Genomic DNA, 18,968 nt, shown 5'->3' with positions numbered 1-18,968 from the left:
ATATATATATATATATATGTGTATATATAGTTATCTACACAGTACATGTATTAACATGTTCTTTTTATCTTTGGTTTCATGTTCTTCAACTCTGCTGCACTGTAATCTCCCAATATCTCATGAGATTACAGGCAGCCCACCCCTTCTACTCAGATCTCAGCCATTTTCAGAGGAAAAATTTCTCCTCTGTTCTCCTGAGAACAGATCATTTTCCTTTGAGAACTGTCAAGAACTGACCTGAGAGAAAACTTCTCAGTTTAATAAACATACACCTAAGTGTATTATTCCTCCTAAATCAATTCACTCATTTCACTCATTCATTCAGAATGGACCCTCAAAATCTGTATTTGTCACCTCATACAGATGTGATGGACAGTTGCTAATATATATATTAGTATAGCAATGTGGGTAGTAATATTGCATTCTAAATATCATACAAAGGGTTTTCATTTGTTCTTACCCGTTCTCCTTTCTCTCCTTTGGAGTTTATGTTAAGGAGATCAAAGCCGCCAGTCTGTAAACCTGTGAATGTCTAATAAAGATAGAATATTGTATAAAAGAAAGGAATTGTATTTTGTATTTGCATGGTCAATAAAACTGTATATTTTTTATGCAATTAGAAAAAAGTCAAGTTTCATATCAGAGGTTAAGCCAGTATGAACATAGAAAAGATATAAACCATTTCAAACACACAGTCAACTAAAATGCTATTTTATTGTATGGGCTTTTGTTCCTTTTCACAACCAGACTCGAACTGAGTAATCATTTGCAAAGCTGAGTTGAGAGACTAATAAATAAAATGTAAAAAATATATCTTACTGCTTATAGAATGTAATTCTGATTTTGAATAGTATAACTACAGTATGTAATTGTCTAACCAAGATACTGCACATCAAGAACTGTATGACCTGGTATTTGGTAAGTACTAATAAACAGATATTTCCATAGTCAAAAGGGGAAAACAACAGGAGAAGTTTCTTTAGATGATTTACTGTAACTGGTAAAGTGTTAAAAGTTGCTTGTGACCACATTTAAGTAGTACTATAGACATTTTTTTTATTTTGGATAGAGCAAGTGAGGGTTTTAACCCCTGTCAAAAAATGTTTTGCCATCTGTTTTGACATCTGTGTCCCATTTCAGAGATTTCCTTTACTTCCTGTCCTATAGCCAAACAGGAAGTGAGAGGAAATGAACTAGTGTCCCCATTGGAAGATTTCAGCTCTATTACATTTCTGGTAACAACCTAAAATTTAGGATTTTCTTTTACGTTCAATTTAAATGATAATGGTAAACAGGACAAATAGAGAGGTTGAGTCTCCCAAAAGGGGGAACAGACAGCAATACAAAATGACAGGGGTTCTGATCCCTCTCCACTCTATCCAAAGCCCAAAAAAAATTGCCTTTAGTTTTACTTTAAAGCACATACAAACACAAGAGCAATATTTGTATATATTGCATCTTACCAGTCCTTACATGTGGTGGCTGTTTCAGTATCCTTTTTGAGGCTTTTTGTCCTCTTTTCACTTCTCCTGACTTCATCTATGAAGGGACCAGTGTTGTCACCCTAGGCTGCTCCCCTGATTTAGAGTACAAACACTGCTGTGTCTTCTCATCTCCAATGCTAGGGATGAGCAAGAAGTTCGGTCTGAACACAAGTTCAGAACAAATTTTGCCCATTCAGGTATTCGACTAATCGCTAGTCTTTTTACTTGATAATGGTAGAAAAGGAAAAAAAGGTATAAAGGAGAAAAACATTTTACTTTTGTCTGTGTTGCTGATAGAGATTTCCCTTCACTTCCTGTCCCAGGGACAACCATTTCACCAGTGAAGCGAAGGAACCTCTCCTACCTCCAGTACACCCAGAGTGTTGATGAGCAACATTGACAATAGGCAACAATGCAGCAGCTGAATACATTGCCAAACAGACAAGTTTGGAGTGATATGCAGCTCTGTGCTGTGATGTCACTCATCTCCTGCTTAACTCCTGCCAACTGAAATTAGTAAGGCATGGCTAGCTAGCTATAGATTCTGCTATTGACGCCCTTCCAGGCCAGTCCCACAGTAACTGCAGTGACTGCCCATGGCTCGCTCCCAAACCCAGCCAATACCTGCTAAGTTTCCCAGTGGTCTCCTTTTATAACTATGTAGCACTGACAACTTTTGTTTTTAGTCATCTGTATGTTATAAAAGAATATAAGTTGCTCTAGTGCCATCTGGTGGACAATTGAAAAGGTACAACACTTTTATGTTTCATGATTAAGAGAAGTGACATGGAAGTGATTGATTGTTTACTTCTGAACATTAACTATGACCTACCCACAATGCTCCTGGACAAGAGAAGAACTGAACTGCATTGTGGGAGGATATAAAAGGGCTGGGAGTGGCCACCTTAGGGCTCTTGTTCCTGGGGCGCATGGCCTGCCAGCAGGACTCTGTGGTGTGTGTGTCCCACAGGGTTGCGGCCTACCTTGTGGAGGAGCGGAGCAGCAGCAAGGATCCTGCCATCGTATCACAGTGTGCTGAAGCAGCAGAAGTGATTGTTCCGGAGACCCGTGGGGGAGGTAACCGAGGACTCCTGGTCATTAGTAAACGGAACAGTGTGACGGTGTGGTGGTGGCTGCATACGGACTGAGAACTGCTGAAACTGAGACATCCATCTGCCCGGATCCCGTGTGGTGAGAGGGTTAACACCCGGAACTTTGCTTAATACTACACACACTTAGGACGTTACAGAGTATTGCTGGGACTGATAGTCCCACAGAACAAGTTAAGTTGGAGAACATTACATTTGCATAGAGTTCAATATTCAAGAACTGATACTAGATGTTTGTCTTCTTCGTATAAGAACACTTAATCAATCTTCTGGATTATAATTGTCTTAGTGTATTACCTTACACTGTGCAACGTCCAAGAAGAACCCTCTGTGGATTACAATTACAAATTTGTAGCTAGCGAAGATTGAAGACATCAAGACTATCTCTTTTAATTGCAGGGCCCTGCATCTAGTTACAAAGGGTAGTGACTTTACGGTTTAGAGCAGGGGGAGCTCCCTGGTACAGATATATATATATTTGTGTTTGTTACCAAGATTGTCATAATTGTCTACTATACTGTTGCACTACGTTGGTGTGATAGTGTAGTCACTGTAATAGTTCTTTTATAAATATATAATTTATTCAAACGAAGTTATCTTGGTTATTACAGAAATTTGTGTGCAGTGTTGTTATTTCTCCTGCAGGTGGAGCTACAAGCACCCAGGTAGAGGTAAATATAAATATAAGTGTATATTGTGGGTTAAAGTTGGTACTAATATCATTACAACACTGCACTACAGCTGTGTCAAGGGGATTGAACAATTTAAGAGGATGAAGAGAATAGAGGACAGGCCCAATAATAAACCAGCAGCTCCACCGTGAGTTATTGCTACAACTAGTATTACTATCTAGTATTACTATCATGGGCCATAATACTAGAGGATCTCAATACAGAAACTGGGTGCTTTGCAGTCACAGAAAGTGAGTAAGAAATGCTAGAAAAAATATTACTATATTACTAGATATATATATATATATATATATAGAGAGAGAGAGAGAGAGAGAGAGAGAGAGAGAGAGAGATCTAGCCAGTAACAATAGACCCCCCCAGCAACAACAGATCCTTATCAGCAACAAAAGATCCCCCAACAATATTAGATTCCCCAAGCAACAATAGATCCCTGTTGCAACAATAGACTGTGAGCAACAAAATACCCCCACAGTAATAATAGATCCACCCAAGCAATAATAGACACCCTCTGCAACAAAGACCCCCTCTGCAACAATAGAGCCCGAGCAACAAAATACCAGCAGTAACAATAGATCCATTTCAGCAAGAATAGACCCGTGCCAGCAACAACAGATTTCCCTACAGCCAGCATCAACAGACCCTCCAGCACACCCCAGCACCTCTTGCCATTACATATACTCAGTGAAGAGGTGCCAGAACTGTTCCCCCACATTCCTGCGTATATGTAAATATATATATATATATATATATATATATATATATATATATAATGCCTTGAAAAAGTATTCATATTGTCATGTTACAACCAAAAACATAAATGTATTTTATTGGGATTTTATGTGATTGACCACACAAAACACGTTGAAAACACAAGGTGGCACATAATTGTGAAGTGGAAGGAAAATGATAAATGGTTTTCAACATTTTTTACAAAAAAATCTGAAAAGTGTGGCGTATATTTACATTTAGCCTCCCTGAGTCAATACTTTGTAGAACCACCTTTCACTGCAATTACAGTTGCAAATCTTTTTCGGTATGTCTCTACTAGTTTTGCACATCTAGAGAGTGAAATGTTTCCCCATTCTTATTTGCAAAATAGCTCAAGCTCTGTCAGATTGGATGGAAAGCGTCTGTGAACAGCAATTTTCAAGTCTCTCAAGCCACAGATTCTCAATTGGATTTAGGTCTGGACTTTTACTGGGCCATTCTAACACATGAATATGCTTGGATCTAAACCATTCCATTGTAGCTCTGGCTGTATGTTTAGGGTCGTTGTCCTGCTGAAAGGTGAACATCCGCCCCAGTCTCAAGTCTTTTGCAGACTCTAACAGGTTTTCTTCTAAGATTACCCTGTATTTGGCTCCATCATCTTCCCATCAACTCTGACCAGCTTCTCTGTCCCTGCTGAAGAAAAGCATCCCCATAACACGAAGCTGCCACCACCATGTTTCATGGTGGGGATGGGGTGTTCAGGGTGATGTGCCGTGTTAGTTTTCCATCACATAGCTTTTTGCTTTAAGGCCAAAAAGTTCAATTTTGGTCTCATCTAACCAGAGCACTTTCTTCCAAATGTTTGCTGTGTCCCCCACATGGCTTCTCGCAAATTGAACTTCTTATGGCTTTCTTTCAACAATGGCTTTCTTCTTGCCACTCTTCCATAAAGGCCAGATTTGTGGAGTACACGACTAATAGTTGTCAGGTGGACAGATTCTACCACCTGAGCTGTGGATCTCTACAGCTCCTCCAGAGTTACCATGGGCCTCTTGGCTTCTTCTCTTCTTCTTTCCATTTTTGATGGATTGAACAGTGCTCTGTGAGATGTTCAAAGCTTGGGATATTTTTTTATAACCTAACCCCACTTTAAACTTCTCCACAACTTTATTCCTGACCTGTCTGGTGTGTTGCTTGGCCATTGCGATGCTGTTTGTTCACTAAGGTTCTCTAACAAACCTCTGAGGGCTTCACAGAACAGTTGTATTTATACTGAGACTAAATTACACACAGGTGGACTCTGTTTACTAATTAGGTGACTTCTGAAGGCAATTGGTTCCACTAGATTTAAGTTAGGGGTATCAGAGTAAAGGGAGTTGTTGAATACAAATGCACGCCACAATGTGAAAACCGTTTTACATTTTCCTTCCACTTCACAATTATGTGCCACTTTGTTTTAGTCAATCACATAAAATCCCAATAAAATACATTTATGTTTTTGGTTGACAAAACGTAGAAAATTTCAAGGGGTATGAATACTTTTTCAAGGCACTGTGTGTGTGTGTGTGTGTGTGTGTGTGTGTGTGTGTGTGTGTATATATATATATATATATATATATATTTATGGTCGAAGCTCTTCAACCGGGACAGATAAGAACCACGCCACAAGACACGCCACAAGACTCCCAACATAACATAGACCTGAAATGTGCCCTGGTCTGCTGGCCGGTATACCAAAAAGGGGGCATACCCAAGATAAGTAATGGATGACTGTGGAGAGAAATGTGCTGAGAAGTGCCCTGAAAAAGGGGAATGGGAAGGTATCACGCACCGGACCCGACAATGACCATAGGTGAGTGGTCTGCTTAAATACCCCCCGTGCTCCTCCCATAAATTCAGGCCTCCATACTGGCCTTCTTATTTATGGCCGAAGCCCTTCAATCAACAAGAACAGTGTAAAAATAAAAAAACTGTTGTCTTATTTTTTAATTCAAAAAAGTGTATTTTTTCCCAAAAAAGTGTGCTTGTAAGATCGCTGCGCTAATACAGTGTGACAAAGTATTGCAACGACCGCCATTTTATCTTCTAGAGTGTTAGAAAAAATATATAATGTTTGGGGAGGCTGCGGCATCCGCGACTACCTGAGGTGACAAAGCTAGTGTTAGCAGAATAAACATGGATATGCCATTCCAGTTTGCGAGGAATTCATCCTACATTGTCAATCTGCTGTAGCTGCTGGATCCAGCCTTGAACTTGACCAGGGTCTTGTACCTTCCAATTGATGCCATGCCACTGCCAGAGAGATGGCTCAATGGGCAGTAATTAAGATACATCTGACATGCCCATTTTGGACAGCCATGCGCCCGGCAGCTGAGGGGAGATTCCTGCACTTGTGGGTCGAGTGGGGTGGCGCGATGAGGCCGGTGTGAAACCCTGACATAAATCCATGCACCAAGAAGGCGGTCAATGATGGATTTGGTGTGAGGAAAGGTAAAGACCCAGCCACCGGACATCCACTTGTCCTAGCCATGAAGTGTTGTGCTGCTTGAGGTTTCATGTGACCTTAGGATGCGCTCTGTGGCCCGTGGCGCAAGGTGAAGCAGCTGGCATTGGCTGAAGTTGTGAGTCCCATAGTGAGTCCCAAATTGAGTTGCATATCATCTACGATTGAGAGTGCGTACGAATGCATGGACTGAGTAACGAATGGTGGCTTGTAGCAAGTGCCTCACGATGGAGACTGGGCTGCGGAAGCTGTATGACAAATGGAATGGCGTAGTGTCATGCCGAGAATTATGCCGACTCGACTAGATCCGAATCGGGCAGTAGATGTGTGAATGAGCTGACAGAGTACACGAAGCAGAGTATTGGCTGAGTTATGAGTATGAGTAATGATTAGTAGCTTACGGGAGATGCCTCACGATAGAGACTGAACTTAAGTAAGCTGTGTGATAGATAGAACCGAGACGTGGTGCCGATAGGACAAACCATTTTGCCACCGGTGCGACTGGATTAGGTGCTGGCAGAGACAGAGCACATCTTGCTCTAAGATATAACAATATAATACAAGATACTGTAGCATGCAAGTGTCACCACACACTGTATTCAACTTCGGTGTGAAGTCAATGAATGACAGGCTTCAGCTCAAATCCCCACCCATCAGTCACACCCCTTTGACACGTTTTGCCCACACTGGGCTTTATCATAGAGGACAACCAAAGATAGCATATAAGCACCCCTGCATTAAATTACTGCACAGCTAATATCAACTCACAAAATTAAAATATTCAATCAATTACCCTAATTCATAAGAGCAATTAAAAGACAAATGCCATATGCATATATCGAAAAGATGTACTAAGACACAGGAGGTAACACAAGATCTCTCAAATGAGGACTGTTGTCACCAAAACATTGAAAGTTTGATCATCATTTCCTATTACAGTGACAACTCAAACTAATGCTAATTTTTTCTTAACTTTCAGTCCTGTTGACAATAATCCACAGGACAGATAGAAAGGGGGAAGCTCACCAGGAATGAGCACAGCCAGCAATTAAATATAACAGAGATTCTAACCCTTGTTTAAAAAATTTATTTGATTTTAGATACATTTCAATGTTAAAAAAATCATAATTATACAATTAAATTCTAACTCAGTTTTGATTTGATCTCTCTTTTATATTTCTAGAGCAGAGTTGTGTACTACTGTTTGTTGATTGGTTGTTAAGAACAGACAGTTGTTAAGAAATGTCTGTTCATAACAAAAAACTAAATTGATTATTAAGAACAGATCCCATAGCAGTCATGTGCTCTGATGTGGCTATAGGTATGTCCTTGATCATATAGTATATCCATTTTTTTAACAAAAAATGTTTAATTTTACATAAGCATTAAACTCACAGATTGTCCTGGGGGTCCTGTTTCACCCTGCAGAAAGTAAACACAGAAGTATAAAGGTTTTATAACAACTAATATGAATGTAGGTAATGGTAGAGAGTAACTGGGTGTCCTGGAAGCCATACATCAAGTCAAGACCTGCTGTATGATAGTGAATGGCAGTCTCAGCTTGGATCCCTGCCAGGCCATGCTCCCAACGCATTTCACTTCCCAGCTAGCACTCACAGCGGTGGGCACAGGACTTCATTCCCATACATCCTGAGTGGCTCCCACACATATCCTTGATTAACCAATGCAGAATTTATCTCAGAAATACAAGTCCACAGAAAGTTCAAAAGTAAAGAATCTTAAAACATTTGTGATGGCATGATAATACAGAAATGTTTTTTAATCCATTGTTATAAAGGTATTCATTTCAACTAATCACAAAACTCCAGTTGTTTCTTACCTTTTCTCCCTTTAGACCCTGTAAAATCAAAATATTGTTGTATTAAAAGTCAGATGTTAACAAAAATGAACAAGTTAGTTTGACTTACTTAATTGTAACAACTAATTAGATAAGTTGTAGTTTCCAAAAACAATTTATATTTGGCTTCTTGAAATCATTTCTCTAGCTCAGGCCTTTCTCAAGTTTTTCAACACAGAAGAACCCTTTAAATAACTTTCCACTTTCAGGGAATCCCTGCTAAAATAATACTATATCTACAATTCATGATACATTAGTGCGATGGTCAGTAGGAAGAATGCTCCTTACACTTGTGGTCATTGGAAAGAATAACCCTCTTACAGCTAAACAAATCAATGGTGTCAGTGGGAATTTATCTGACAGACAGAAATTGATCATTGGTCAAGAAACCCCTAGCAACCTCTGCAGGAACCTTTGGGTTCCATGGAACCCTAGTTGAGAAACCCTGCTCTAGGTGGTGTTTCAGCCAAATCATGTCACAGGTGTTCCAGTCCTAGCAAAATAAGGATCTTCACCTGCACACCTTGGTAAGACAAATCCAGCAAACAGAACGCAGGAGGAAATAGTGATTATTCCTGCTGGAACAATTACTATTGCCACCTCTTTGGTAAACTGGGTGCTGGAAGAACCTGGTAGTTGCTACCCCTTCTATCTCTATATTAGTCTGACCTAGATAAGTGTACATCACGTATTCCCAACTGACTACAGTCCAAGGTCAGCCCAAAAATGCGCCATCCAAATATAAATATTACTTTAGAACACGAAGATGAGCAAGGTCCCACTGGTTCCTCTGGAAGTGTCTCTGGTCTATCTGGCTCTGGGTTAACATCCTGCAAAAATAAATACTGTTAGGTCTCCACAGTTATATCAGTACATAAGGCATAATGTAACATTGCATACCTATGTTCTGTTTCACAGCTATAATAAAGTATATTACTGAAGAAGATCATACACTTGAATGACTTGAATAAAGTGAAATCTTAATATGATCATGGAGCACATAAAATAGCAGCCATAATAAAATGAAAAAAAAAGAAACCTAGAAATATCATATGTTCGTGGATTACTATAGTGAAGATCTGCAGCACTGCCCACTTCATATTACAAGTGAACTGAGCTAATCTGGTGCAAAGGAAAAACTAAATAATAATCTCCTGGTGAAGCAAAGAGTGACTGTTTATTGTACAGGTAAAAATATATATCTAAGGCCACTGTCAGATGAAAAAAAAGGCAGCCTTCTAAAATTTGTCCTTGCATAGTGCTCAGCAGGTTCTGTTGCAAAGTGTCAATTCTCCAACGCTCATTTGTTTGCTGTAACAGGTGCAAACTTTGAAAATTGTGTCACATTCTGGCTAAGAAATAGAAACCAAATAGCCCATTTCTAGTAGAGGTATGTTGTTATAGTGTCTTTTTTCCCTCTAACATACAGTATGATATACATGGTAGTGGCTTACCTCTTCGGCTTGTGTTTTCACTGTTGCTTTGCTCTCAGTACAAATTGTTTCTATCAGCTCTTGTACAATTAGAGGGAAGTCATCAAATGTGCTGACAAAGAATAAGTCATCCAGATTACGGTGCATCATGATACTTCTCAGCTCATCCATGTCTGCAGCACCCACACCCACAGCAATCATACGGATCCCTAAAAGATAGTTTCAAGACAACAAACGTTTTTTTAAAAATGTATGTGGTGAAAGCTTCCTGTTTTGTAACACTGGGACTAAATCATTTCATATCATTTAGCAAAAAAGAGATTTGCTAGAATCCAAGGAAGAGCTATCATGTAGCACTTGCATCCACGTTTTGCAAATGTATTAATAAATATAGCTAATATAATTACTTATCATTTTTCAGCAATATTATTTTATTTAACCGATAAATTTCAATTGCTTGCCCTCTAGCTTGTAAAGGGTTTACCATGATGCTATAAAATTGAGATGCTGTAATATTGAAAGGTAAAAAAACAAAAAGTAGACAGGATGGTAAAAAAAAAACAATGAAGAAACTGTTGATCAAGGTATGCGAAGCTATGATGAGGAAACAGCTTTCTCCTGAATTCGGATGGTGTAAATTACATTTACAAAATAGGAAATCTTTATATAAGCATGCATGCTCAGTCAAGCCATGCACATGTATGATGTTCATATATATAGAAAAGCCTAAGAGAAGCTGAATTGTGCCTGCAAGTTCAACTGCCCTCTAACATCTATAGTTAGCCTTAATATTTACAAATAATTTATTACAGTATTACAGTATCATACTGTAAGTCTATGATGCTTTGTTTTTTTTTTACAAAACAAAACAGATTTTATATTGATTATTAATTATATTTTTCCAAGCATATTTCCTTTGATGAAGGAAAAAAGTATGGTCAACATTATATATTGTATAATATATGTGTATATATTTTAATGTATGTGTGTGTGTATGTATATATATATATATATATATATATATATATATTGGATGTATATGTATATGTGTATATATTGTTCTGTATGTTTGTATGTCTATTGTAATGGATACAATACCTAAGGCATGAGCAACTCTGGAGGGCTGCATAACATTATCCTGCGATTGTCCATCAGTTATCAACAAAATCAAATGAGGAGAAGATGGCCTCATTCCTTTAGACACCTGGAAGAGCTCCTTCAGAACATGCCCAATACCTCGTCCTGAATAACAGAAATGTATTTTAAGTATATTTAGTAACACTAGTATTATATCCTTGTATTGTTTATGTCTCCATCGTAGCACATACTGCTCACCAGTCTTGGTATTTCCTCCAAAATACTGCATGTTTCGTATGGCCTTTAAAATAGAATTTCTGTCCTTGTTTTCATTCAAATGAAATTCTGTTCTCGGTTCTTCACTGTATTGAACAATAGCAATCTAATAAATAATAGATAATATTTGTCAACACTGTGAAACAATATAAACTGCAAATGTTCCTGTTTAATTAAAGTAAGTTGTGTCAAATATGCAGGAGGACCACATTACACATTGTAATATGATCTTATGAATATGACAAGAGTCAAAAACAATTCATTCAATTTAAAGTAGAAAGCAAGTCAATACCTAACTAAGCTTATATCTACTCCCATCCCAATTCTAAGCTTATTCTATCTACCCTGTAAAAGAAAAGATGCCTATACCTACCTATTCTGAAGTCGCTCCTGTCCGGTCACATGACCAGGTTACAGCACCAACTTCAGGGTAGAGGAAAGACAGCCAACAACGTATTCCCCATAGGTAAGCCATAGTAAGGCAATGTCATCGCCCAGGCTCTGCAGCCATTTTCAGAGATCTCACCTTTACACTGAAGCTGGTGCTGGAGAGATCATGTGACCAGACCCGAGTAACTTCAGAATAGGTATATATAGGCATCTTTTCTTTTTACAGGGTAGGTAGAATAGGCTTGAGGGTGGGGGTCATTTTAAAGTTTAGGTGGTTTTGACTTCTACTTCACATCCATCAGAAAACATTTTTTACACAAATGCATACAGAATACATACATTTTCCCCTGTATTTTAACCATTCATTAAATGGATACACTTTTGCTAATATGTTATAAAAAGAGATATACTGTATTAATATAATTAATATATTTCATAAAAGCACATATTTGTAATACTCAAGGCTGCAAGTCTCTTTAATCACACCTTTGAATATACACTATGGGGTTGATTTACTAAAGGCAAAAAAGCTGCTCATACTTTGCAAGGGAATTTACCCTAGAGCTTAGTGAATGGGATGAAGTTCTGCTGACTTTAATCATCCAATCAAGTACATGCAAAAATTATGTTTTTTCTTGCACTTGATTGGGTATTCTTTGCAAAGTGAAATTTTACCTTATCCATCAAGCTCTTGGATAATTTCCTTGCAAAGTGAACAGTCTATATGCCTTTACTAAATTAACCCCCATATGCCAAATTTTTGGATACCTTACCATAACCAGAGGTTGCTGGACATTCCATTCCAAACCGTGGGCATTGTGGCTATAACAGCCTCTGCTCTCCTGGAAAGGTTTTCCACAACATTTTAAATTGTGTCTGTAGGACTTTGTGCTCATTCAACAAAAAGAGCTTTAATGAGGTCAAGTAGTAGACTCACAAGTACTTGTGTCTCTCTGCATCAGCAGTATCAGGATACCATGTGTTAAAGAAGCTGATAGTGAAAGCAAACACTATTAAAACACATACATGTACTGTAACTCTGATCATACCTGTGTTCCTTGGGGTCCGATCTTTGGAAAATATGAAACTATTCTATATAAGAAGTCCTTGACTTTGTTAAAATTGCTTGGTCCAATGCTGGAAGACTCATCCACAAGAAATACTATGTCAGTTTTCAGCTTTGCACAAACTAAAGAAAAATAACATCATATTTTTGTTTCATTTGTTACCGTAATTCTAGCATATTCAAGCATATATTTAGTCTAAATTTGAAAAAAAACATAGGACACTTGTTCTGCTGTACATTGTCAAGAGTTTTATATAATTCTAGCATAACATTTCCGCGAAAGTACATATGTTATACTATTCACTAATGATGCTATATGGTTGTAATGCACAATATAAGAATATGCTGGACATATGAAAGCTGAAATTCAACTGTACCTGATTAAATCTGAAACTTTATTTCACATAAATGCCTGCAGCCAGGAAAAAGTTAGAATTTCTGCCAGTTTTCTTTTATTCCTGTTTGTGATCCTAATGTGAAAATTGTGCATCATTTATTATCCTTGTGGCACCTACAGTGGATATAAAAAGTCTACACACCCCTGTTAAAATGTCAGGATTCTGTAATGTGAAAAAATGAGAACAAGATAAATAATTTTAGAACTTTTTCCACCTTTAATGTGACCTATAAACTGTACAACTCACTTATAAAACAAACCAAAATCTTTTAGGGGGGGGGATAAAAAAATAAAATGATGTGGTTGCATGTAGCTGTGTTCAGAATTAAGCAATCACATACAAACTCATGTTTACTAGGAGTCAGTACACACTTGCCATCATTTAAAGTGCCTCTGATTGACCCCAAAAAATGTCAGCTGTTCTAGTAGGTCTTTCCTGACATTTTCTTAGTTGCATCCTACAGCAAAGCCATGGTCTGCAGAGAGCTTCCAGAGCATCAGAGGGATTCCATTGTTAACTGGTTCCCGACCGGCTCACGCTCATTTATTGCAGCACAATGGCACCGCTGTGTGAAATCCCGTACATATACGGGGTTCCCTTTAAGATCCGCCAGTCGGCCACGCGTGATCCGCCAGTCGGCCATGCACGAGAGCCAGGCACAGGGATAAATTTGTTTTTTAAAAACATTTTTGGGGGATATTAATTATAGCAAAAAGTTAAAAAATATTGTTTTTTTTTTCAAAATTGTCGCTCTTTTTTTTTTATAGCGCAAAAAATAAAAAACGCAGAGGTGATCAAATACCACCAAAAGAAAGCTCTATTTGTGGGGGAAAAAAAGGATCCAAATTTTGTTTGGGTACAGCATTGCATGACCGCGCAATTGTCAGTTAAAGCGACGCAGTGCCAAATTGTAAAAAGTGCTCTGGTCAGAAAGGGGGTAAAATCTTCTGGGGCTGAAGTGGTAAAAAGGTTTCAGTCAGGAGAAGGGTACAAAAGAATTTCCAAGGCATTAGATATACCATGGAACACAGTGAAGACAGTCATCATCAAGTGGAGAAAATATGGCAAACAGTGACATTACCAAGAACTGGACGTCCCTCCAAAATTGATAAAAAGGCGAGAAGAAAACTGGTCAGGGAGACTACCAAGAGGCCTACAGCAACATTAGAGGAGCTGCAGGAATATCTGGCAAGTACTGGCTGTGTGGAACATGTGACAACAATCTCCCATATTCTTCATATGTCTGGGCTATGGGGTAGAGGGGCAAGACGGAAACCTTTTCTTATGAAGAAAAACATCCAAGCCTAGCTAAATTTTGCAAAAACACATCTGAAGTGTCTCAAAAGCATGTGGGAAAAGGTGTTATGGTCTGAAGAAACCAAGGATTAACTTTTTGTCCGTAATTCCAAAAGATATGTTTGGCGCAAAAACAAAACTGCACATCACCAAAAGAACACCATACCCACCGTGAAGCATGGTGATGACATCATGCTTTGGGGCTGTTTTTCTTCAGCTGGAACAGGGGCCTTAGTCAAGGTAGAGGGAATTATGAACAGTTGCAAATACCAGTCAATATTGGCACAAAACCTTCAGGCTTCTGCTAGAAAGCTGAACATGAAGAGGAACTTCATCTTTCAGCATGACAACAACCCAAAGCATACAAAGGAATGGCTTCACCAGAAGAAGATTAAAGTTTTGGAATAGCCCAGCCAAAGCGCAGAGCTGAATATGATTGAAAATCTGTGGGGTGATCTGAAGAGGGCTGTGCACAGGAGATGCCCTCACAATCTGACAGATTTGGAGTGTTTTTGCAAAGAAGAGTGGGCAAATATTGCCAAGTCAAGATGTGCCATGCTGATAGACTCATACCCAAAAAGACTGAGTGCTGTAATAAAATCAAAAGGTGCTTCTACACAATATTAGTTTAAGGGTGTGCACACTTATGCAACCATATTATTTTATTTTTTTATTTTTTACTTCCCGCCACCTAAAAGATTTCAGTTTGTTGTTCAGTTGAGTAGTACAGTTTATAGGTCACATTCAAGGTGGAAAAAGTTCTGAAATGATTTATTTTTGTCTCGTTTTTTTTACATCATAGAAAACTGATATTGTAACAGGGGTGTGTAGACTTTTTATATCCACTGTTTATATGAAATGGGGGAGCATATCCCCTTAGGACAAGAGGGTGCAGACTATAATACAAACATTGTCAGATGTTATACCCTTCCTCGCATGTGTTTTTGCTTTTGTCCATGTTCTCTGTGCAGAGATATCCTATCACTTTCTATCCTGACAGAAAATGCAACCCCCAGTTTTTGTATTTTTGGTTAGTTTTAAATTTAAGTTTTGGTTAAAGCTGGACCTTAGTAGAAAATAAAATTAAATTACATTCATCGCTACTCCATTTTTGCTATTGTAAATATTATAAATTTTCCAGCTTTTTCATAAAACAAACCCATACATTCTTGAGTCTAACTTTTTCAATAACTATATATAAACAACAATATCAGTCTGTAATGGGTAAATTGTTATGAGTTTGGGTATAAAAAAATATGCAGAAATATTTACTTGGCTCAGAAATAAAAGCTGTTGTTCCTCTAGCGGCAGAACTGGTAAATTTGGCAGTCTCTGGTGGGGGGCTTGGCCGTGGATTCACAATAGGTCTCACTGTTGTTGTCCTTTCACTTGTTGTTGTCAGTCTAGGTCCATGAACAGTAGGAGAAGGAACAGGTTTTCTCACTGGTTCAGCTGTAAGAACATAAGAATAAAGGAATAATGTTTCCAGGGCAAACTGCAAACAAAACATTGCAATGATCAATTTATTTTGCTGGATCATACTAGATGTTTTACATATTGCTTGGTTGTGTCCTATGCTATCATTTACTGTAGCTGAAAAGCTGATCCATACATTTGTGTTCTCCGGACTTGACTACTGAAATGCTCTACTCACTAAATTCACTATTAATCAACTTCAATATGTACAAAATTCTGCAGCCGCAATCCTGAATAGGTCTGGTACAAGTGATCATATTATCCCTATCCTGGAGTCCTTCCATAGACTTTAAGATCCTCACGCTCACCTATAAGGCTCTTCATGGCTTGGCACCCCATTATCTCTCTGAACTTTTATCAACTTACTCTCCCCCTTCATTACCTCCACTCCTCAAATTCTGGTCTTCTGTGTGCCCCCCCCCCCCCCCCCACTCCCCTACAACCGATGGGAGACAGAGCCTTCTCCTGCTATGCCCCAAAACTCTGGAATTCACTTCCACAAAACATTATAGATTCATCCTCTCTAAACACATTCAAATCAAATCTTAAATATGTTTTCTTTAGACAAGCTTTCAAGTAATTGTTCCTTTTTTCCTTTAATTTTATCCTGTGTACTTCTTGTGTTTTCTTTGTAAAGTGCTTTGAGAAGCTACCTTTAAAGGCTCTATATAAAATAAAGTTTATTATTATTTTACACAGTCTATTCCAGATCTCCATTTTAATGTATGTTCCTATCCAGTTGTATGTGTCTCTTGGAATTAGACTTAAAGCCCTACAATGAACCATCTCTATTTAGATATATATCCCATAATTCTTCCTAAATACAAGTAGAGTTTGTCTAATATTACCATAAAAGATAAACTGGATTTTTTTCTATGAAGGCCAGATGCAGAAGTGGTAGTGGTGATGTTTTTTTCAAGTCAATGGTCTTACAAACACGGGGCAGCTAGCATCCTTATCTTTGCATTATTCTGTCCTGATGTTACTTGCTGCTCTCACAGACTGGAAAATCTCAGTTCCAGGGATGAGCAACATGAGTTTTAATTTCCCTGAATTTTTGCAAGGATCTTGAGGTTTAAAGAAAAAAAATACTATTTTGGTGAAGTGCACTGGAGCCAAAGGCGAAGGCAAAATTAGGATGGTTTTTAGAGGATTTTAGGGGTGGAATGGGCTTTAAATGGCTACTGAGGGTTATGGAAGTTGCTATTTATCTGTCCTTGTGCCAGAAATGCTCCTTCACTGACCTATATAGTTTAACTTCATATGGAAAAAAATAGACAGTGAAAAAAGTAGAAAAAAACGTAAAGCAACTGTATACAAATAATAATTTTACAATAGCGAACAAAATACTAAATACTCAGCACTACACTAATTGCACCAGAAAGAGAAAAGTTTTGGTACAATCTGGTTGGAGTTCCCCCTACAAAACTATACCAGACACTTCAGTCTGGTATGGATTTAAAGGGGAACCCCCCACCAAAAAAAAACGGTGTGGGATCCCCCCAAAATCCATACCAGACCCTTATCTGAGCACACAGTCCAGCAGGTCAGGAATGGGGGTGGGGACGAGCGAGCATCATACCAGTCCACATGCCCTCAACATGGGGGGGTGGGTGCTTTGCCCGCATGTTGATGGGGACAAAGGTTTCTTCCCGACAACCCTGGCCATTGGTTTTTGGGGTCTGCGGGTGGGGGGCTTTAACAAGGGGCCCCCAGATCCCGGCACCCCACCCTATGTGAATGAGTATGGAGTACATTGTACCCCTACCCATTCCCTAAAAAAAATTGGCAAACAAAACAGCACACAGGCTTTTGACCAAGTAATTTATTAAAGCAACTCCGGCGTCTTCTCCTTCTCCTTCCAATTTCTTATACCTCCGGCGATCTCTTCATCCTCCGGTTCTTCTCCCTCTGCTGATGACTTCCTCCAGTTTGGTTCTTCTCCCTCTGCTGATGTCTTCCTCCTGCTGCCAGTTCTCCTCTCTCCACTGTCTTCTCCCTCTGCCTGTCCTCCTCTTTCCTCTGTCTTCTCCCTCTGTTCTTCCTCTGATCTTCTCCCGACGCTCGCTCCTGCTAGGTCTGCCATGTGCCATTACTTATATAGCCACCGGGTGGCCCCGCCCCAAGTGACCCTGCTCCTTTCCTGACCTGCCGGGCTGCGTGCTCGGATAAGGTCTGGCATGGATTTTAGGGGGGGACCCCATGCCGTTATTTTTGGGGTCGGGGTTCCCCTTAAAATCCATACCAGACAGTCTGGTATGGTCTTGGAGGGGAACTCTGTGCCATTTTTTTCATTCATGGGGGGGGGGGGTAGGCGGCCTCCAATAGTGCAGTAAAGTTTAATTTAAAAAAACAATGATTAAACACAAAATAGTGCACTCAAGAGCATCTCAGTAAGTGAGACATTAGAATGGAAGTCTGTGGCTAACAGGGGAGTCAACATGAAGCCTGAGCCGCTTGTGTGTAAAATAATAATTTTACACACAAGAAAAGAAAAAAAAAACACAAATATAAAAGACACAAGAGGAGCATATTTAGAAAGCAGTGAATGTGACAATTATTAAATATTCACTTCTGGTGAATCTTCCCAGTGCATGTATTTTAAATTACAGAGAATGGTTAACCACATGTGGATGTTTAAAGCAGTGTTTGGTAAAATAAATTACCCTAATTATGACCCCCCCGCTCCACCTAAAAAAAGCCTCTAAATATTGAAAAAAGAAGATTAGAATTGTTTACAAGAAAGTTTTAAATAGAAAGCATATTTAGCAAAACAGAGTTTCCACTGAGAGTAGAATTTGTAATTTTGCACCCCAGTTTGTTCAGCCTAAATTACTCTGTTAATCCTGACTCGATACCAGTTACCAGTTCAGTAATGTTTTCATGTATTCTATAACTGTTATCAGAAAGAAAAAACAAACAAAATGTACACCCAGGGGCTACCTCCTAAAGTTTATTGACATGTAAAAAAGAGAAGGATAAAACAGCACATGAACGATGTATACAAAAATAACCAGTACTAACACTCCCAGTCTCCCCCCTAAAGCTGTGAACCCCCACACTCACTAATTACCCTATCCCATAAGCCCATCTACCAATTCTCCAGGACTTCCCTGAAACAGTGCGGCTATACTGCTGACCCCCCAAAAATGATGAATCCCCAGTGACTGCACCTGCAAAGAATGTGTATTATAAACAG

The 18,968-nt window shown here is 38.8% G+C and overlaps 1 protein-coding gene across 1 annotated transcript in view; it reads right to left on the bottom strand.

The window, feature by feature from the left end:
* The window catches only part of LOC141131772 (uncharacterized), a 759,715-nt gene that overhangs the window by 527,461 nt on the left and 213,286 nt on the right, over positions 1–18,968 (bottom strand). The window contains exons 21-29 of the mRNA XM_073619424.1: positions 15,566–15,745; positions 12,583–12,722; positions 11,126–11,249; positions 10,889–11,032; positions 9,812–9,999; positions 9,110–9,187; positions 8,340–8,357; positions 7,895–7,921; positions 461–532 (exon numbers count right to left, since the gene is read on the bottom strand). Coding sequence (XP_073475525.1) covers positions 461–532; positions 7,895–7,921; positions 8,340–8,357; positions 9,110–9,187; positions 9,812–9,999; positions 10,889–11,032; positions 11,126–11,249; positions 12,583–12,722; positions 15,566–15,745 — 971 coding nt within the window. The remainder of the gene's footprint in view (positions 1–460; positions 533–7,894; positions 7,922–8,339; positions 8,358–9,109; positions 9,188–9,811; positions 10,000–10,888; positions 11,033–11,125; positions 11,250–12,582; positions 12,723–15,565; positions 15,746–18,968) is intronic.

The sequence above is a fragment of the Aquarana catesbeiana genome, linkage group LG03 (genome assembly GCF_042186555.1).
Source record: "Aquarana catesbeiana isolate 2022-GZ linkage group LG03, ASM4218655v1, whole genome shotgun sequence".
In the NCBI taxonomy this organism is placed as follows: domain Eukaryota; kingdom Metazoa; phylum Chordata; class Amphibia; order Anura; family Ranidae; genus Aquarana; species Aquarana catesbeiana.
The sequence above is the reverse complement of the archived record's forward strand: the minus strand, read 5'-3'. Positions and strand labels throughout refer to the sequence as shown.